Here is a 22,219-nt window from a genome sequence, read left to right on the forward strand (position 1 = left end):
CACACACACACACACACACACACACACACACACACACACACACACATGCATGCATACGGACTTGCACAAGCACACAAAAATACACATACAATACAAATACACCCGGGTACATACACTAACAGACAATGACAATGCCTACTTGGTCTTGGTGATATTTCATTCACTTCTTGTGGTTTTCTACTGAATGAGAAGTTGTCATTGAGCAAGAACTTATTGTGGCTCTCTGCTGCCCCCATGCAGTACAGAGACAGTATTACAAAACACATTGGGATATTTGACAGAATTTAGAACTTGAGTATAAGTAAATAGGAAAGTGTTTCTTTAATGAGGAATTCCCTTGGGTAATATAGCTAAGTTGTCTCAAATATCCCCACATATACTTTGTGTGTGGGCGTGTGTGCTTGCTTCCGTGTGTGAGCGAGAAATAGAAAGTAACCGAGATCGAGACATTTCACTTCCCTTCCATCACTACTGCAGTCTTTGTCTTCCTTTAATTTTACCTTCACTCAATGTATTTCTCTACTAGAAAAGGGTTGTATATACAATGACTTGTCCCATAGTACCAATTATATTGTCTTATGAAATTCGGATTGTTATTCTGTTTAAGTTAATAAGTATTTTAGTTTCAGGTTGCATATGTCTTTTGTTGCGATCTAAAAACAATAAATAAAATGTATATATAAAAATAAAAGGGTTGTATATAGGGAGGGAATTAGAATAGCCATATCTCCTCTTTTAGCTGTTTGACATAGATATGAAAAAGGACATTGGGAGATACAGGAAGGATAGGCCAGACTAAGGGTGATGTATAAAGGAGGAAGACAGAGAGAGAAGATATTGTGTATGGATACATAGGGATAAACTGATGAAGAAGTGTTAAAATAGAAATGCCTGAGGCTTCTATGGGTGAGTGATCTCTTCTGCTCATAGAATAACGAATAGCTATACTGTATATTGAAAGCTGTCACACTTGTGTTCATTGTGAAAGAGAACTAGAGAAGTCAGGGCAGTTAGCATGGCTAAATAGGAAGGTATCTCTTTAGAGCCACACCGTGCACACCACAAATAGTGTAGCTTTACTGTAGAATATCAATCTCGTTCTACTCGCTGAGAAGAGCATGAAATCACCACTAAAAAAGTCAAGCTATTACACGCACATTGGCACGACTAAGAGGTAGCAGCTAACAACATGCTGTAGTATTTTGATCATGCAAACCCTGCAAAATCTGAATTTGAATTAAGCGTTTAGTGACAGATGCAGATGAAGACAATTTAGACCTACGCAATTAGTTTATTTTTTTACAAATTTTTTATTTTCAATTTCATAAAAGCAGATGAATATTGACACATATTAATGCAGATGTGTACAATTCATGGTATATGGTAAAATAAGTGAAAATATATTAGGTGGTATATTAACATAACAGAAATCATAAAACATTTCCAGCCAGAGATAATCATTATTATAAACAAATAGAGCAATAGAAAAAGACACCCAAACCCACACACAAAAAAGTACAAATACAAAACAAAATGTGGGGAGGGGCTTTATTTCATGCCATTAATACTGCCACCTGCAATCATGGAATTTTTTTATCAGGAGTATAATTCATTGTCTGATCCATCCTGCTGACTTGGATGGGATTATGTCATCTTTTCATTAACCCATCAGAAGTCCCACCCAGTTGACTACTTCAACATGGTGAAAGTCCTCAATGGCACTGCCCATGCTGATATAGGCTTTGTGGCACGTGAGCCATCTATCCAAGTCTATGTTTTCCTTATATTTAGCTCACTTCCTCTATTCACTTTCATTTGAATGAGTGAGTTACCATTTAGTCCAGTAGATGGTGCTAAATAACCAAACTATATTTACTTGTACAAAAGCTGAAGTTACCTTTCAGTGAGTCTAATTATATTTACTTCCCATCGTGGGAATCCCTCACTCATTTCACTGGTTTCATGCAGATTTGAAAAGTTAATAATGAGCATTGTCAAAGGAGGACAGAAATTGTGTTACTAGTTACAAGCATTTCGCTATCTCACAATAACATCTGCTAACCATGTGTATATGACCAATACATTTGATTTGATTAGTTAATCCCCCAATCAATGCTCAATATGTATAGGATGTAATTCATCAATATAAAACTAAACAACACATCTGTGAAGCTAAAACAGTCTTTTCCATGTAATATTATCTTTATGATTTTTTAAGGTGAGTCAGGTTTCTCCAGTAAGAGCTAGAGGGAGAAAGGCTATTTCTGGTCTGAGAGAGCAGAGTGTCAGTGTCAGTGTGTTTGCTCTCCAAACACAGGCTGAGCAGCCAACCATGAGGGCTGTTCAGACTGACTGACTGACTGACTGACTGATTGACTGACTGACTGACGGATTGATTGACAGATTGACTGATTGATAGATGGACAGTATGTAGTAGTGGAAAGTTGCATGCATAACTTAATAAGATATTAGAATCCTGCCCTCACCCTCCATCCATTAACACTGTTCAACAACCCCACTTCTCTCATGATAGCAATTCATAAATACCATACATGGTACGACAAGCTAGATCTTGCTCTCTGTCTCTCTCCCTCCGTCCCTTGTCACCCCTCCCTTTGCTGAGAGAGTGCCTCTCTCCCTCTCTCGCTCTCTCTCTCTCTCTCCCTCTCTCTCTCTCTCCCTCTCTCTCTCTCTCTCTCTCATAAACATGGACGCACAAACACACAGTGAAAGCAATACGGCTAGAGGTAGGGCTCATCGACTGACAGGAAAGTTCCTCTTCTATTTTCCTCTTCCCCCGTTTTCTTTCTCACACATACGCAAACACTGTCTCTCTGTCCTTTCTCTCTCTTTCTCCTTCTACCTCACACACTCTCTCCACATACCTCTATCTCTCTCCCTGTTTCTCTCTCTCAGTCTGTCTCTCTCCCTGTTCCTCTCTCACTCAGTCTCTCTCTCTCTGTCTCACTCGTTCTCGTTCTCTCTCTCCCCAAGCCTGAAAAATTTAGATTTGGACTCCGGCACCTGCCCATTACCTACAGCACAGAGAAAGGGCGAGACGGAGGCAACAGCAGAGCAGCACCTTGGTCCATCCTCACCTTCCCATGGGATTTTCCACCTTCCTTCCTAACACAGAGCCCAGCTTTGATTGTTGTTTTCTGGGAACGTTCACTCAACTCTGTGGAGATAAAAGCAGAGAATTAAGCTCAACTCACCTGGTTGTGCATGAATGGATGCAAGGAGAAGTCAAGATTCCCATCTGGTTTTCCCATTTTTCTAAAAGAAATGGGAGGAAGGGTCTGAGAGAACCTGGGAGTTACGTGGTCTTTAACTGCGGGAGAGACAGACAGGTTTGGTTTGTGAACGAGGGAATGTGTTAGAGCAAGAGAGAAAGAGAGAGAGAAAGAGACTTAATATATAAAGAACATGCGAGAGCTTAAGTAGTTGTACGTAGATGAAGAGTAGATATAGGCTAGGTAGTCCATCTGGCTGGCTGGGTTTGACATTGAACGTGAACAATACAATAAGGAAAATAGTCTATCAACTGCAACAGGAGTCATAGATTGATAACTTACAGTGTGTTTTCACTTTCAGACTGTTTCTTAGTGTTTGACAGAGTCTAGTTGTCACTGTGTGTGCTCAGGTTTTCCTAGTCCCATCCATTGTGGTGAGCCCTGCGGTGTCAGAGGAAAGTTTTGTTGTATTCAGAGCACATGGTCGGCCAGTTCACATGATTGGCAGGGCTAAACAGGAAGAGTTGTTTCAGTAAGTGGGAGTGAGGTGTATACAGAAGCATGCTTTGAGCCTAAATTGGACTTTGATTAACTCAAACTGGACTGGTTACTGTGGACTTTCCTTGACGAGGACATGTTCTATCGCTGCCATCTTTGACCTTTGTCCTCTGAAACCAGGAAGTAAATAAAACACAGCCAGGGAAGGAGGACTTCTCAACCTCCACACCCCAAACCTTAATCCAACCCAAAAAAGTATTGACCCTTGGTTAGCACATTCTGCTGGTTTCCATATTAACCCGGTCACCACTGTGACCACTCAGCATTATCACGGTGGTAGCCAATAGACATGCAGAACCTGGGCGGTAAACTGTCCTCCGCCCAGGTCCAGGTCTCTAGCTGGGTGGGCAGCATGCGTCGTTCCCTACAGGGGGCACTGAACTTAGTCTGGGAAAATGATGATGAAGAGGATGAGGTGGTGAAAGAAGATCAAGAGGAGGAGAAGGTAGAGGAGGAGGAGGGAGAAGGTGGGGGCGGGAGGTTCCATAGGGCCGTGTCTCCACTGCATAGCTTTGCCTCCCAGAGCCGGCGATCCCTGAGGTTGTTCTCGGTCCGGAGTCGCCAGCGGATCAAGCTAAGTAGACGGGCAGCAGACACCAGCGCTGTAAGGGAACTCATCTGAACAACGTCATTATCTGCTCTTGAACCAGACTGTTTTTAGAATGAACATAGACCTAAAAGTTCTACTTAGCCAAACAGCTTAATTCCCTAAATAGTCTGAAGGCCACTACCACTTCTTTCTCCCCCTCCATCTCTCCAACACGTTTCTACCTCTTTCTGCTTATTCCTATCCTTCTCGCCCCTCAGAGGCTTGTGTAGGCCTATGGTTTGTGTGTGTGTGTGTGTTTGTGTGTGTGTCTGTGCGTGCCGTGTTTATCAGTGTGCGTATGGTTAGCATTTCCCTCTGTCAGTGGTGTGAATGAGAGTCTGGGGAAAGTGACAGGAGGCCTGAGGGAAAGAGATAAGATCCATGGAAACACTGTAGCGTGCGTGCGTGCGTGCGTGCGTGCGTGTGTGTGTGTGTGTGTGTGTGTGTGTGTGTGTGTGTGTGTGTGTGTGTGTGTGTGTGTGTGTGTGTGTGTGTCTGTGTCTGTGGGCATGCATGTGTGTGTGTATGCTCCTTGCTATGAATATCTGCTCATGCTAACCTCACACCTCTCAAGGCCCATGTTTTCGTGTCCATGTATAGTCTTTCTATTGCTCTCACTGCAGAACACATTTAGCAGAACCACACAGCTGTGTTGAATTGCTTACATCTCTGTAATAGAGCTGATGGTGTGGTTTGTGCTGTAGACCTGCAGAAAGGTAGACTGCTTCAGGGTGCAACAATATGCCGTCCATAACCACTAGTGTGTGTGAGTTTCTCGAAATTATGTGAGTGCGTTTTTTTAAACTCTGTTCTGTCTCGGAAGCGAGTATGTCTCCTTGCGTATATTTCTATCAGGCCTGAGGCCTGCACATTCAATGTCTGAACACGTGCATGGGTAATTTTTGGTGTGGGTGAGTGTGTGTCTATGTGTATGTGTCATTTATCGCTGCATTGTTTAGAGGACATGCATTAGGTCCTTTTTCAGTCTGGACGGCTTTGAGCCCCCCCATAACTTTACTGTGAAGCACAGATGTTAAAATGAGGTGTGACTGCAGAGTACTACCTGCTCTGTCTTGACTTGTAACCCTCCCCCCTTAGGATCCCTTGTTGATGTCACTTGTTAAATCCACTTCAATCAGTGTAGATGAAGTGGAGGAGACAGGTTAAATAAGGTTTTTAAGCCTTGCGACAATAGAGACATGGATTGTGTGTTTCATTCAGAGGGTGAATGGGCAAGACAAAATATTTACGTGCCTTTGAACAGTGGCAGGCACATTGGTTTGTGTCAAGAACTGCAACGCTGCTGGGTTTTTCATTCTCAACAGTTTCCTGTGTGTATCAAGAATGGTCCACCACCAGCCAAGGTGCAATGCTGCTGAGTTTTTCACGCTCAACAGTTTCCTGTGTGTATCAATAATGGTCCACCACCAGCCAAGGACATCCAGCCACCTTGACACAACTGTGGGAAGCATTGGAGTCAACATGGGCCAGCATCCCTGTGGAACGCTTTCGACACCTTGTAGAGTCATGCCCCAACGAATTGAGGTTGTTCTGAGGGCAAAAGGGGGAGGTACAACTCAATATTAGAAAGTTGCTCTTACTTACTACTGCCTACCTTATTTGACATTGTAAGCTTTTTATGTAAACAATGGCTAGCTGCCCTTTGGACTGCTATACAGCTGCCAATGCAACTCTGGAAATTTAACCCTGCTGCTATACATACACTACATGACCAAAAGTATGTGGACACCCCTTCAAGTGAGTGGATTCGGCTATTTCAGCCACATCATTTGGTGACAGGTATATAAAATTGAGCACACAGCTATGCAATCTCTATAGACAAACATTGGCAGTAGAATGTCCCGTACTGAAGAGCTCAGTGAAGAGCTGAGTAAAGAGCTCAGTGTCATAGGATGTCATAAGATGCCACCTTTCAGTTTGTAAAATTTCTGCCCTGCTAGAGCTGCCCCGGTCAACTCTAAGTGCTGTTATTGTGAAGTGGAAACGTCTAGGAGCAACAACGGCTCAGCCGCGAAGTGGTAGGCCACACAAACTCACAGAATGGGACCGCCGAGTGCTGAAACACATAGCATGTTAAAATTGTCTGTCCTCGGTTGTGAACTCACAACCGAGTTCCAAACTGCCTCTGGAAATCCTCTGGAGTGACGAATTATGCTTTACCATCTTGCAGTCCGACGGACGAATCTGGGTTTGACAGATGCCAGGAGAACGCTACCTGCCCGGATGCATAGTGTCAACTGTAAAGTTTGGTAGAGGAGGAATAATGGTCTGGGGCTGTTTTTCATGGTTCGGGCTAGGCCCTTTAGTTCCAGTGAAGGGAAATCTTAATGTTACAGCATACAATGACATTCTAGAGGATTCTATGCTTCCAACTTTGTGGCAACATTTTGGGGAAGGCCATTTCCTGTTTCCTCATGACAAGGCCCCCGTGCACAAAGCAAGGTCCATACAGAAATGGTTTGTTGAGATCAGTGTGGAAGAACTTGACTGGCCTGCACAGAGCCCTGACCTCAACTCCATCGAACACCTTTGGGATGAATTGGAACACCGACTGCGAGCCAGGCCTAATCGCCTAACATCAGTGCCCGACCTCAAAAATGCTCTTGTGGTTGAAAGAAAGCAAGTCCACGCAGCAATGTTCCAACATCTAGTGGAGAGCCTTCCCAGAAGAGTGGAGGCTGTTATGGCAGCACAGGGGGGACCAACTCCATATTAATACCCATGATGGAACGAGATGTTTGACGAGCAGGTGTCCACATACTTTTGGACATGTAGTGTATCAAACAGGGTTGTGAGGCCATACGGCTCTGTCCCAATGGACTTTAGTCAAAAGTAGTGCACTATATAGTTTATAGGTTGCCATTTGAGATGGAGCCGAAATACACCCAGTCCTCCTGTCTGTCACTGTACTTCCTCTATGAGGCCATAGCCTACTGTACTGTAGGCAAATCCCCTGAGAGAGGCTCATTCAGCCACACAGTGACAAGGCCAGCCAGACCAGAGTGATGCAGCACGATATGAAGCATTGTGCAAATGAAGTCACACAGAGATAATATCTCACTCACTCTTTCTCTCTCTGTGTGTGTAGCCTGACTCACCCCACCCAATCAATCAGCACAAAGCAGTAAAGTAGTTATGAAGGAAGATGTTTACCAAATCAAAAGCCGTTCTTCTCCCACTGTATTTACACAGAGGTTGTTTTTGTTGTCGGGTAACATAAAAAACGACAGTAGGTTGGCATGTGTGCCTTGACAAACACTAGTGTGAGTTGAGGTTCAAAGAATGTGTCAGTGTGTGTGTGTGTGTGTGTGTGTGTGTGTGTGTGTGTGTGTGTGTGTGTGTGTGTGTGTGTGTGTGTGTGTGTGTTGTGTGCTCATGTGGTGTTTGTGTTTGACTGTGTCAGTGCGTGTGTGTGTGTGCGCGCTCGTGTGGTGTTTGTGTTTGACTGTATCAGTGTGTGTGTGTGTGTGTGTGTGTGTGTGTGTGTGTGTGTGTGTGTGTGCGTGCGTGCGTGCTAAGGTGGTGTTTGGGTTTGACTGTGGTGTGCTGTGTGTGCATGTGTGCTCGTGTGGTGTTTGTTTATGACTGTGTCAGTGTGTGTGTGTGTGTGTGTGTGTGTGTGTGTGTGTGTGTGTGTGTGTGTGTGTGTGTGTGTGTGTGTGTGTGTGTGTGTGTGCGTGCGTGCGTGCTTGTGTGGTGTTTGTGTTTGTGTTTGACTGTGTCAGTGTGTGTGTGTGTGTGTGTGTGTGTGTGTGTGTGTGTGTGTGTGTGTGTGTGTGTGTGTGTGTGCGCGCGTGTGTGCTCATGTGGTGTTTGTGTTTGACTGTGTCAGTGTGTGTGTGTGTGTGCGCGCTCGTGTGGTGTTTGTGTTTGACTGTGTGTGTGTGTGTGTGTGTGTGTGTGTGTGTGTGTGTGTGTGTGTGTGTGTGTGTGTGTGTGTGTGTGTGTGTGTGTGTGTGTGTGCATGCTCGTGTGGTGTTTGACTGTGTGTGTGTGTGTGTAGTGTGTGCGTGCGTGCGTGCTAAGGTGGTGTTTGAGTTTGACTGTGTGTGTGCTGTGTGTGCATGTGTGCTCGTGTGGTGTTTGTTTATGACTGTGTCTGTGTGTGTGTGTGTGTGTGTGTGTGTGTGTGTGTACTCATGTGGTGTTTGTGTTTGACTGTGTCAGTGTTTGTGTGTGTGTGTGTGTGTGTGTGCGTAGGCGTGCATGCGTGCGTGTGTGTGCATGCTCGTGTGGTGTTTGACTGTGTGTGTGTGTGTGTGTGTAGTGTGTGCATGCTAAGGTGGTGTTTGTTTATGACTGTGTCAGTGTGTGTGTGTGTGTGTGTGTGTGTGTGTGTGTGTGTGTGTGTGTGTGTGTGTGTGTGTGTGTGTGTGTGTGTGTGTGTGTGTGTGTGTGTGTGTGTGTGTGTGTGTGTGCATGTGTGTGTGTGTGTGTGTGTGTGTGTGTGTGTGCGTGCTTGCTTGTGTGGTGTTTGTGTTTGTGTTTGACTGTGTCAGTGTGTGTGTGTGTGTGTGTGTGTGTGTGTGTGTGTGTGTGTGTGTGTGTGTGTGTGTGTGTGTGTGTGTGTGTGTGTGTGTGTGTGTGTCTGTGCGCATGGTGTTTGTGGAGGACAGTGTACCCTCTTGTGACCAGCTCATTAAAAGATGCATGCTTGGCTGGTTGTTCAACCTCTTCCTTTCGTTGTTGTAGTTACCGCTCTTGGCTTATTGTGTTCTGCCTAACACCGTCAGTGTTGTAAAGTACTTACGTAAAAGTCGTTTGTAAATAATGTCTGAGTGTTGGAGTGTGCCCCTGGCTATATGTACATTTTTAAAACAAGAAAATGGTGCCATCTGGTTTTCTTAATATAAGAAATGTGAAATTATTTATACTTGTACTTTTGCTTTTGATAATTAAATAAAACTCAGCATAAAAAGAAACATCCCTTTTTCAGGACCCTGTCTTATCAAAGATAATTTGTAAAAATCCAAATAACTTCACAGATCTTCATTGTAAAGGGTTTAAACACTGTTTCACATGCTTGTTCAATGAACCATAAACAATTAATGAACATGCACCTGTGTAACGGTCGTTAAGACACTAACAGCTTACAGACGGTAGGCAATTAGGTCACAGTTATGAAAACTTAGGACACTAAAGAGACCTTTTTACTGACTCTGAAAAACACCAAAAGAAAGATGCCCAGGGTCCTTGCTCATCTGCGTGAACGTGCCTTAGGCATGCTGCAAGGAGGCATGTGCCATACTGCAGATGTGGCCAGGGCAATAAATTGCTATGTCCGTACTGTGAGACGCCTAAGACAGCGCTACAGGGAGACAGGACGGACAGATGATTGTCCTCACAGTGTCAGACCACGTGTAGCAACACCTGCACAGGATCGGTACATCCGAACATCACACCTGCGGGACAGGTACAGGATGGCAACAACAACTGCCCGAGTTACACCAGGAACGCACAATCCCTCCATCAGTGCTCAGACTGTCTGCAATAGGCTCAGAGAGGCTGGACTGAGGGCTTGTAGGCCTGTTGTAAGGCAGGTCCTCACCAGACATCACCGACAACAACGTCGCCTATGGTCACAAACCCACCGTCGCTGGACCATACAGGACTGGCAAAAAGTGCTCTTCACTGACAAGTCGCGGTTTTGTTTCACCAGGGGTGATGGTCGGATTCACATTTATCGTCGAAGGAATGAGCATTACACCGAGGCTTGTACTCTGGAGCGGGATCGATTTGGAGGTGGCGGGTCCGTCATGGTCTGGGGCTTGTTGTCATTGCAGGCAATCTCAACGCTGTGCGTTACAGGGAAGACATCCTTCTCCCTCATGTGGTACCCTTCCTGCAGGCTCATCCACACATGACCCTCCAGCATGACAATGCCACCAGCCATACTGCTCTTTTTTTGTGGGTGATTTCCTGCAAGACAGGAATGTCAGTGTTCTGCCATGGCCAGCGAATAGCCCGGATCTCAATCCCATTGAGCACGTCTGTTGGATTGGAGGGTGAGGGCTACGGCCATTCCCCCCAGAAATGTCTGGGAACTTGCAGGTGCCTTGGTGGAAGAGTGGGGTAACATTTATATTTGAGCAATTACATTTACTTTTGATACTTAAGTATATTTAAAACCAAATACTTTTAGACTTTTACTCGAGTAGTATTTTACTGGGTGACTTTCACTTTTACTTGAGTATTTTTCTATTAAGGTATCTATACTTTTACTCAAGTATGACAATTGGGTACTTTTTCCACCACTGAACACTGTTCTATTGCATCTCCTTGTCTTCTCCATGTTCAGGGGAAGATCTGAACAAGACTCCACAAAATACGGAAAAGCATATTTGATGTAATCTGTCAGTTAACAAAAAGATAGTTGATAAGAGTTGACATCATTCAGATACCGTAGCTAAGATCATTCATCAGATAACATCATACATACACTGAGTGCACAAAATATTACGAACACCTTCCTAATATTGAGTTGCACCCCCTTTTACACTCAGAAAAGCCTCAATTCGTTGGAGCATGGACTCTACAAGGTGTCGAAAGCGTTCCACAGGGATGCTGGCCCATGTTGACTCCAATGCTTCCCACAGTTGTGTCAAGTTGTCTGGTTGTCCTTTGGGTGGTGGACCATTCTTGATACACACAAGAAACTGTTGAGAATGAAAAACCCAGCAGTGTTGCAGTTCTTGACACACTCAAACCGGTGTGCCTTGCACCTACTACCATACCCCGTTCAAAGGCACTTAAATATTTTGTCTTGCCCATTCACCCTCGGAATGGCACACATACACAATCCATATCTCAATTGTCTCAAGGCTTAAAAATCCTTCTTAAACCTGTCTCCTCTCCTTCATCTACACTGATTGAAGTGGATTTAACAGGTGACATCAATAAGGGATCATAGCTTTCACCTGGATTCATCTGTTCAGTCTATGTCATTGAAAGTGTTTTGTACACTCAGTGTACATCATACAGGTATCATACAGAGGTCGGCATTCATGGAATGCTCCTTTCATTAGCATTATATCGGCCCTCTGGGCCAAGTGTCAGCTGAGTATCGGTATTTGTTCTACTCCATGCAAAGTTTCCTTCTCCATGAAACTTACCTACATTTTTGATAATGGTCCCTCTCTGTTTTTCTCTCTCTCTCTCTCTCTCTCTCTCCCCCCCATCAGGTTCAGTTGACGTGTTATGTGGGGGCAGAAGAGGGGCGTGACACAGAGGCTCTGATTGGTGGAGAGCCAGACAAGCAGTACGGGGGCTGTGACACGAGACTGTCTGAGGATGACTGGTGGGTGCACTGCAAAACAGGGGAACCATACAAGAGTCAGTGCAGCTCAATAGTGCAGCTCAATAGTCTTAAGTAGCTCCCTCTCCTGTATGGCTCCCTCTCCTTTACCTGCTCTGATGTGAAAAGACAGGATACGGGTGATTCTTAATCGTCTTAAGTAGCTTCCTTACCTTGCCTCCTGTTCTTTGTCTGCTGTGATGTGAAGAGACAGGATAGGACAGCGGAAAGTAGTTTGGCTTCTTCTGACCTCTGCTGGTTGATTAAATGCATCACAGGTAGTGTATACCGAACAAAAATATAAAGCAACATGGAACAATTTCAACGATTTTACTGAGTTACAGTTCATATAAGGAAATCAGTCAATTGTAATAAATTCATTAGGCCCTAATCTATGGATTTCACATGACTGGGCAGAGGCGCAGCCAATCAGACTGAGTATTTCCCCACAAAAGGGCTTTATTACAGACAGAAATACTCCTCTGTTTCATCAGCTGTCTGGGAGGCTGGTCTCAGACGCTCCTTCAAAACTTGAGATGTCTGTGGCATTGTGTTATGTGACAAAACTGCACATTTTAGAGTGGCCTTTTATTGTCCCCAACACAAGGTGCATCTGTGAAATGATCATGCTGTTTAATCAGCTTCTTGATATGCCACACCTGTCAGGTGGATGGATTATTTTGGCAAAGGAGAAATGCTCACTAACAGGGATGTAAACAAATTTGTGCACAACATTTGAGAGATGTAAGCTTTTTGTTGCGTATGGAAAAGTTCTGGGATCTTTTATTTCAGCTCATAAAACCTAGGACCGACAATTTACATGTTGCGTTTAGATTTTTGTTCAGTATGTCTTGTCTTTGGCATCATTAAATTGAAGACTGTTATTTTATCAAATCAATTCTCTGTAATTATTATTACGTGAATATTCTAATCATGTAAATGTAATTAACTAGGAAGTCGGGGCACCAAGGAAAATATTCAGATTACAAAGATATAATTTTCCTAATAAAACTTTTCAGATATTTTAATATCTGATCAATTAGTCTTCTAATTAATGAATTATTCTTTACCTCACGTTAGTCTCATTCCAAACGTCGTAAATTGTTGGTTATCTGCATGAATCCAGTCTTCACTATGAATCATCCATTCCATACATCAATTGTCTCAATCATTTATTTATTAACTAACTAAATAATCACAGAAATGCATAAACAAATAACAAAGTAGATGTGGTTACAAGGAAATGACAGGGGATGTGCCCTATAGTGGGCTAAACCGATATTACGGCTTGGTGGACAAAAGGGAAGTGGGTGTAGACTGAGAAAAGCGGGAATTACACAAATGAGTCACTACACACTTGATAATTATATTCATTGAAATGCTAATCCTTTGCACATAAACGCTCACTCATTCAGTGAGCAATCAATCAATATATTTACGCTCAGTGTGTCGTCGTGATCTCTGTTGGAATTGTCCGTCTTTCTGTTGGAAAGTTCTTCCGCCCTCTCTCTCTCTCTCTTCCGTGGTTAGGATGGATACTTCAGAGTCCCATTCAGAAATATTCTTATAGAATAGATGTTTTGGCGTTAGTCAGTCCTCGCAATCACGGGTACATCATTTCTAGCTGCAGACTAGTAATTAGTATCGAAGAGTAGCTCTTGTTCTGTCAGATCGATAGTCTCAGAGTTTAACCACATGGTATGGTTAAAAGATTCAGCAATCTACTCAAACCTTCGCTCCCTCTGTGATTGAGGTACTGGTCTGCTGGGAAATTCCCAAGGTGGGGGTTATATCCAGAACCGTAGAAAAGGGCTGTCCCATGACGCCAGATCAATGTCTGTGCTCATGGGGCGGGCCTATAACTTAGTTAAACTCCAAAGGGAATTGGAGTTTCCTTCATTAAACAGTTTAAAATCACATTACATAATTTCACAAATAGTTTCGTCTTTACTCATTCATTTTATGCAACAATTAGATGCAAGCCTCACAACTGAGACTCTTGTATAAACAGAGTTATGGTAATGTGGCTGTATTGTCTCATGAGTTTCACAAACATTAAACGAAATGGACCGGTCATAGCTGGATTCTCCCCCGACCGTGTACACATTCTCCAAAACATGGACTTTGTTCAGTTCTCAGGTTCTGTGATGTGGAAGAGGTTCCTTCGTTCTCCTGTGAAACTCACTCTCTCTATACTGCATGGCCATGAGGAGAGAGACTCCTCTAGGAATTTATGACCTGCGATAACAGAGCCTGGGTGTAGGGGGAAGAGAGAGGTGGTGAGAGAGAGAGAGAGGGGGATGGTGCTCGCTGTATCCAAAGAGGGCCACGTCATGACAGTCCCCCCTTGTGGTTTGGATCTTGTGATTATCCTGCAAGTTACAAATCAACATAAAAATAATGACCACGTGATGTCCTGTTTGTAGATCATCGTTGCAGTCCCCTCTGGTGGTTGAACTTGGTAGGCTCTCTGAAAGCGGAGCAGTCCACCACAAGGATGTTCAGTTGATGTCCGGTTGGTGATCGCCGTTGCGGTCCCCTCTAGTGGTTTACCTTGGTAGGTTCCCTGGAAGCTGCAAAGTACCACAGGAAGGGCCAGGGGATGTACTGGTTGGTGATCGCCGTTGCGGTCCCCCCCTCTGGTGGTTTACCTTGGTAGGCTCTCTGAAAGCGGGGCATGCCGCCACAAGTATGGGCAGTGGATGTCCGCATTTGGGATTGCCGTTCTGGACGCGTTGTCTGGTCGTCCAGACTGGAAGATCTGGGCAGTAACTTAGGCAGATGTTAACAACGCACACGCACACGCACTCATGAAATATATATAATTACATTCATTCCCCAATGTGCAGCGTTGTGGCACTAAGTGATGGTTGTATGGGGACTTTGTTTATGGCTCTAACACTTCCTAAGTGACAAAGGAACTGAACCGAAAAGGAATGAAAGCATAAACAAAAGATATACAAAATATAGTTCTCACACAAAAATCATCTAATTGGACTGTATTCTATATACGTCCAATGTCCTGGCAAAATGACTATCAAGGCATTGTCTCTAATGCCATATCTAGGGTTTTCCTACTTGGTGTGTTGCTTAGGCACTATCCTAAGTTGATAACTATATGATAAGTCTACAGCTGTAAGGCACTAGTTTTGGACACTCTACAGGGATGACCTATGGACTTCTGGGAAGAAAACTGATGAATACTGTAGAGTCAAAGGCCTCAAAGTAAATGTTCAACTTTACTAAGGCTGGTATTTTGCTTGAACCCTTAAGTGATCCTAGCATAAATCCTAATTGGATGTTCCGTTGTGCATGTGCGTTTATGCTTACACAAGCGCGCATGTCAAGGGAAGAAAACCAAGTATCCTGGCAGATTACAACTTGTTCAGAATGAGTCTGATATAGTCAGGTAATTTTCAGGTCAATGCCTGGAGGTCAGTCAGAATTGGTGCGAGGGAGTCTGTATTGGTTTTACTCCAAGTCACTGTGTCTTCCACTATTGTAGTGGCGATAGGTATGAACAAGTCTATTTCATAGCTATGTTATCCACAGATGAGCTAATCTCAGGACTGAAGTACTCTTTAAGTATTGGACGAGTCGTACGTGGTGTGATCATGGTTAAAGACTTCTAATAATTTTCTTTCTAAATGAAGGATTCTATTTATTAGTGCCATGTGTGTTAACCATTGGAAGAGTGCACTGGAGATTCCCTTCCCCGTGTTGCACTCTGAGTGACTCCTATGTCGCTGTTGTCAAGGGTAATTTGATTGGTTAGGTTTCTAACCTTCTTCCTGATTGTAGCTGGACTGACTGTTGCTGGTATTGGTACTGGTACTAATATTCTGAAATATTATACTACCGGAACACATGATTAGAGCATTTTACTAGTTGTATTGTAGTTGAACCTACACATGGCAAGGAATGATTTTTGTTGCCATTTGTTTTGGAGGTGGACAAGTCCACTGGACTTCCTTTACGACCAGTGTGGTACACCTCAGTACTATCTTAGATGTGTTCTAAGATAATCCCCGTCTAGGGGCCTTTCTGCTCCTCACTGTTCTCATAGGGGAGTTTACAACTAGATTTGATTTATGCTCTGGCGGCCTCGTACGGTGTTGTCCATAGTCTCGACCCCCCCACCGGCCTCGATGAGGCTTATCATGGGTCTGGGCTACTATTCCCCCCCTTTGTGTCTCGGGACCCCCCCACCAGCGGGTGGTGTTGGTGTCCGAGGCGCAAACGAAAAGTTCAAACCCTATGTACGAGTTGCCAGTGGCCGCGTTATTATGAGAATGGCTGTAACCTTTCAACCAAATCTCCTGGTGTTTGTGCTTCAAAACGCTCAGTGGCTGTCGAGGCCTTTCAGTCACCACCGCGTCCGCGTGTGGCAACCTCTTCAGTACCTACGAACTGAGACGAGGATATCGGTTTGTGATATCGTAGTGTTTCACCAGTGGGAGTCATCGGGTCAGTTGCTGGACTGACGTCATTAGTGTCATTGTAAGGGGTGACAGTCCCCCACAAAGCGGAAGGTGTATCATGGGAAGCAGAGTATACTCTGCGCATCAATATTTTTCTTGCTGAGAGGGCTGCAGTGCTTGCAGGAGTGTCCGAAGGGCAAGAGAAGTTAATCTCAACTACTGTATTGCACGACTGCAAGGAGGAGGGAAGTTGCTCATTTACAGAGACAGCTGGCTCAAAATCATGAAAAGAATGGTCAATCAGGTTGGCTGATGGAATGTTTCAAGATATCGTAATATCTCCTTGGATAGGATTCTGCACCAAGAGGTTTCTAAACGTCTTTTTCCCAAGGGGTGCTTTCGACAGATACCCCTCGTGAATGACTGCATTGAAGCTAGCGTTAGGGGTAGACAGTGTGGTCAGTGGAGAAGGCACTGTGGCCTGTGACCATACCTGGTTGGTTTTCTAATCCATCAGTGGAAGTAACCGATCCATCAAGTCTCCTCCAAGTACCAGGGGTACAGATTCGAGGCTGGTAACATACACAGGGTGAATGAGCGATATGTCCTGGAAGTGTAGTTTCAGCATGACTCTCAATGTGAGAGACGAGGTAGTCTGAGTGACCCCTCGAAGTGTAGTGTCACATCGTTCCACTTTTAACCAACGTTTAGTTGGCTTCAAAGCTCTTTTGAGATCATCAAACAATGTTTGAGAGATGAGTGATATTGTCGCACCCGAATCAATTAGCGCATGACAAGTTAAGCAGTCCTCCATGACTGTTTCCAGGTATGGGCGTTTAGATTCGTGTTTAGTGGACATATTTCCCACAAAGTGGAGTGGTCGTTTGCAACGACGTGATGTGTCATTTCTGTTCAAGGTGGAAGCAGATCGACTTTTCAGATTTTGAGTGGGCTTGGCTTTAACGAAGCGTTTTACCTTTTTCTTCGCAACCTTTGTATCAGAGTGTATAGACAAAGCCTGTGGGCTTGTTTCTTGATCAATCGGGCCCTGGATAGGGTCTCGAGTGAGAGCAGGATAAATTTGAACTTTAACGTCCTTGCTATGGGTGTTAATTCCTGCGGACCTGGTGTCCGGTAATTCCCCGTGTAGTCCGGTAATTCCCCGTGTATCTTTTACCCTTTTCTCAAATTGTTCTCGCTTTAGTTCTTCACGTAGTGGAACTTCTGGAGAACATCTACGTTTTGATCGTCATTTAACCCTTTGTTACTCTTGTGCTCTGACACTTTTTGTGGGTTGGGTGCAGGAACATAGCGAACAGGTCAATTGTAGCGGTAGTCGTTTTAATGGTGACGTACTTTACAGTTATTTAGACCACAGAGGTTATTGGAATCATGATTTCGTGGTAGAAACCGTTGTTGTGCGTCATCTCTCAACGCTCCAATACCTGATAATGCACACTCTAACTGGAGTGAGTGCTCCTGGTCAAACTTCAAAACCTGGTCAGGGCTCTTAGCATTGTGAACTTTTGAGGCCTCAAAAGCTGTGCTTGCAAGCTCTCTGAGTTGTAAGAAAGGCAAGCCAACGTGGGCTGCAGGGCCCAAGTAGGTAATGAAGGTGGGATACATGTTCGACAGAAACATTTGTTTGAATGGTAACAGCTCTTCCATTCCTGTTTCAGTGAGCAGGCCAAAGTAAGCTGAACAAAGCCTATGATAGTAAGCTTGTGGGTGTTCGTTCCGAGCTTGTTTGACGGTGTTAGCCAGTGAGCTATCGTGTTTGCGAGTCGCAGAACCACTGAATTCTAATTTCAAAGCTGTGGCAAGTTTAGCGTAGTCATTTAGCACGTGTTGCTGTTGTAGACGAATGAACCTTGTCACGTGTCTATTCGACGTTCGCTTCAACAGGTAAACCCTGTCAGAACCCGTAGGGTTCGGGTAGCCATCCAACGTGTCCTCTATGTCAGCTAGGAACATCTCAGTATCGTTTGGCTGACCTGGAACGGGGTCAATGGTGGGGAAGTTCTTGACGAGTTTGTCAAGGTATTCCGCGCCAAGCGGGCGGAGAGGGTTGGCTTCATCCTGTGGGGAGATTGGGGCCGTAAGGCCAAGAGGAGAAGCCAAGCTTTGGCTTTGTTGGCCAAGAGGCGCCATATTACTCAGTGCCGAATGGCCAAGAGGAGAAGACTGAGGGACACATGAGGGAGGCAAAGTCTGAAACCTTTACTCCTGTGAGTACAGGGCTCCGGTTGCTTGGATGGGTAGTCATGCTGTAGAGCGTGACCATACTGGACTTCCTCCAGATGGTACCTAAGGGTGGTATTCTGCTGCATTGCAGAGTCCACTTGAGCGCTTAGAGTACTGCTTTTGGACACGTGAGTGTCGCACTTGCTCCTTTCGGTCTCAAACTTATCTGTCATGGTTTGCAGATAGAGTCTTGAGTACGGAGCGAGAGATTCAGTGATGAGATTTCCTCCGCTTGCTTAGAAATCAATGTTTCCATCTTCATCACCTGAGTTCTCTCATCATTCATTTGGTCAGCGACTTCAATGAGTTCTGCTGATTTGTCATCCAACTTTGTCATTGTGTTCATTAACTGATCGTCTTTGGTCCGCAGCGTTTTGAGTAGAACCGTGTTACTTTGAGTAACGTTCAACAAAACTGCATGCATGTTATCAAGTTGAGCGTGCTTGTTTGAAGATAACTCTTCAGATTGATCTAGTTTGGCGTGGACATCAGCGTATTTAGTTTTGGCTAAATCGAGTTGTTCCTGTAGAATATGATTTTGTTCCTGTAGAAGACGATTTTGTTGAAGAGTTTGTGCTTGTTCATTGTCATACGTTTTTGCAATTACATTTAATTGTTCCGTTTTCAAACGCAGTTCCATAGCTAGCAGAATTTTTCCCTTTTCTGCATTTGTCATTGGTCCACCTGTCCCTTTATGTCTACCGTTACCTGCTCGTGCTTCAGCTGTGCACTGCGGTATTGGACAGATGCCAATCTCGGATGGCAAGACATCAGGGCTAGACTGGAGAGAACCTTTACGAGGCCTGAACCCAATGGTTGATTTTGGACAGCGTTGTTGTCAGCTGTTTTTCCGCTAATGGCATAATTAGGGTTGATATCGCTGCTGAGGTCAGAGATCAATCCATTTATGGGTGGAGGTTCACTAATTAGCGGGCGAGTAGGGACTACCCCCTCTGATAGCTTGCACATTATTAGAACATTTGAAAGGAAAAATGTTTTTCCTATTTTTCCAAAGTTTGGTTTTGGAATATGTTGGAAGCTGCAAAGACAATTATAATCTATTTATAGACGTTAATGAATCATCAGTAATGTACCAGTACTGTGGGAGTTGGACGTGAATGAATTTGCAAAAGCAAATTGAATTAATCAATGATAATGATTAATCATACCTGAATAGGCTATCTAGGAAATTAAACTTTAAATTAACCTGGGAAGTTGGTTCATCTAGGTTACTATTGCAAAGTTTAAAATGTCTCATTAAATTGGAAGAACCTAGAAAGGTATGTTCGACAATTTAAATAATTAAATTGAATGAGACGATGATATCCAAGCAATTGAGATTGTCTGGATTATCATAAAAGTAACCAGTAGTTTAAATGTTAGGGTACATTCACCACTATGGTACACTTGCCCCTAAGGCTGAAGCCACATGGGATTCCCGCTGGAGGCAGGACTGATTGATCTATTTTAATGATAAATCAAACCTGTATAGGCTATCTGGGAATTAAACTTTAAATTAACCTGAGAGCATTCCTTCATCTAGGTTAATGTGGAAAAAGTGTAACTTGTCTCATTGTAGAAACCCAATTAATGTGGATATTATTTAAAAGATCCACTTGAAAAGTAAATCTGGCAATTTCACTTGTTAGTTAAATTGAATGAGACGTCGATATCCAGTCAATTGCGATTGGCTGGATATCTTAACGTGATCCAAGTTTGGGTGTCACATACTCCTTTTCCCAATAGATGTACTGGCGACTCTTCACCACCCGTGATCACAGAATGCTGAAATCAACGGAAGTACAAAGGGCGGGACTTCCGTCGCGCAAGGCGGATGAATTTAAACGGGACACAGGAAAAATAAAATACTGTTAGCTTAGCATCTCGTGCAAGCTAATCCTACTTTGTTCAGAAATATAACTTCCAAGCACAAAATAGGGTCCCCTTACCATGGAAAGTGGGGGTTTACTAGTGACGTCTCACATTAACCCATTCGGCATACTTTGCTCGCGTTATGTTGACCGGAGCGACTCGGTACATAATACAGATACGCCTGTGGTCTATCCACACTGGCTTAGTGTGGTAGGCGGACAGAATACTTCGGCTTGAGCGCAGAACAGATCTATTCTCTTATAACCGTACTGGCTCTATGCCCTAATATTGACTGACAGAAATAGTATCGTTTTACCTAACGGACTAAATCTGGAATTTATCACTCATTGCTCTGATGCTAACGACACACGACCGGAGGCACTCTCCGTAGCTTTTTCAAATGGAAACACACACAACCAATTAATTTCTATACAAAGCAGTCTGGTTGTACAATTCTGTTTGCACAATTGATATATAGAATTCAACAGCAAAGTCCAATTCTATCTAAGATTCCTCGCATGGGGCGTCATACATATCGTGTCTTTGGCATCATTAAAATGAAGATTTATTTTATCAAATCAATTCTCTGTAATTATTACGTGATTATTCAAATCATGTAAATGTAATTAACTAGGAAGTTGGGGCACCAAGGAAAATATTCAGATTACAAAGTTATAATTTATACCTAATACAACTTTTCAGATATTTTAATATCTGATCAATTACTCTTCTAATTAATGAATTATTCTTTACCTCGCATTAGTCTCATTCCAAACATCGTAAATTGTTGGTTATCTGCACGAATCCAGTCTTCACTATGAATCATCCATACATCAATTGTCTCAATCATTTATTTATTAACTAACTAAATAATCACAGAAATGCATAAACAAACAACAAAGTAGATATGGTTACAAGGAAATGATAGGGGATGTGCCCTGGTGGGCTAAACCGATATTACGGCTTGGTGGACAAAAGGGAAGTGGGTGTAGACTGAGAAAGGCGGGAATTACGCAAATGAGTCACTAAACACTTGATAATTATATTCATTGAAATGCTAATACTTTACACATGAATGCTCACTCATTCGGGAATAATTGCAATCAATATATATATTTACACTCAGTGTGTCGTCGTGATCTCTGTTGGAATTTTCCGTCTTTCTGTTGGAAAGTTCGTCCGCTCTCTCTCTCTCTCTTCCGTGGTTAGAATGGATACTTCAGAGTCCCATTCAGAAATATTCTTATAGAATAGATGTTTCGGCATTAGTCAGTCCTCGCATTCACGGGTACATAATTTGTAGCTGCAGACTAGTAATTAGTATCGAAGAGTAGCTCTTATTCTGTCGGATCGATAGTCTCAGAGTTTATTCACGTGGTATGGTTAAAAGATTCAGCAATCTACACAAACCTTCGCTCCCTTTGTGATTGAGGTACTGGTCTGCTGGGAAATTCCCAAGGTGGGGGTTATATCCAGAATCGTAGGAAAGGGCTGTCCCATGACGCCAGATCAATGTCTGTGCTCATGGGGCGGGCCTATAACTTAGTTAAACTCCAAAGGGAATTGGAGTTTCCTTCATTAAACAGTTTAAAATCACATTACATAATTTCACAAATTGTTTCGTCTTTACTCATTCATTTTATACAACAATTAGATGCAAGCCTCACAACTGAGACTCTTGTATAAACAGAGTTATGGTAATGTGGCTGTATTGTCTCATGAGTTTCACAAACATTAAACGAAATGGACCAGTCGTAGCTGGATTCTCCCCCGACCGTGTACACATTCTCCAAAACATGGACATTGTTCAGTTCTCAGGTTCTGTGTTGTGGAAGAGGTTCCTTTGTTCTCCTGTGAAACTCACTCTCTCTATACTGCATGGCCATGAGGAGAGAGACTCCTCTAGGAATTTATGACCTGTGATAACAGAGCCTGGGTGTAGGGGGAAGAGAGAGGTGGTGAGAGAGAGAGCGAGAGGGAGATGGTG

General features: G+C 43.6%; 1 protein-coding gene and 1 long non-coding RNA gene across 5 annotated transcripts in view; one reads left to right on the forward strand and one right to left on the reverse strand.

Moving 5' to 3' along the window:
• The window catches only part of LOC139535996 (trichohyalin-like), a 35,578-nt gene that overhangs the window by 9,506 nt on the left and 3,853 nt on the right, over window positions 1-22,219 (forward strand). For all 3 annotated transcript variants that reach the window (XM_071336047.1, XM_071336044.1, XM_071336046.1), the window contains exon 3: window positions 11,583-11,698. In XM_071336047.1, the coding sequence (XP_071192148.1) occupies window positions 11,583-11,698 (116 nt within the window). The remainder of the gene's footprint in view (window positions 1-11,582; window positions 11,699-22,219) is intronic.
• LOC139535999 (uncharacterized) lies at window positions 1,383-21,786 on the reverse strand. Of its 2 annotated transcripts, none has more exons than XR_011667241.1 (4): window positions 13,135-21,786; window positions 11,869-11,947; window positions 11,514-11,707; window positions 1,383-3,178 (listed from the first exon to the last, which is right to left on the reverse strand). It is a non-coding gene; the product is annotated as an uncharacterized lncRNA (long non-coding RNA). The 2 variants fall into 2 exon arrangements; XR_011667240.1 differs by having other exon boundaries at window positions 11,869-11,950.

This window comes from Salvelinus alpinus, chromosome 12 (genome assembly GCF_045679555.1).
Source record: "Salvelinus alpinus chromosome 12, SLU_Salpinus.1, whole genome shotgun sequence".
NCBI lineage: Eukaryota > Metazoa > Chordata > Actinopteri > Salmoniformes > Salmonidae > Salvelinus > Salvelinus alpinus.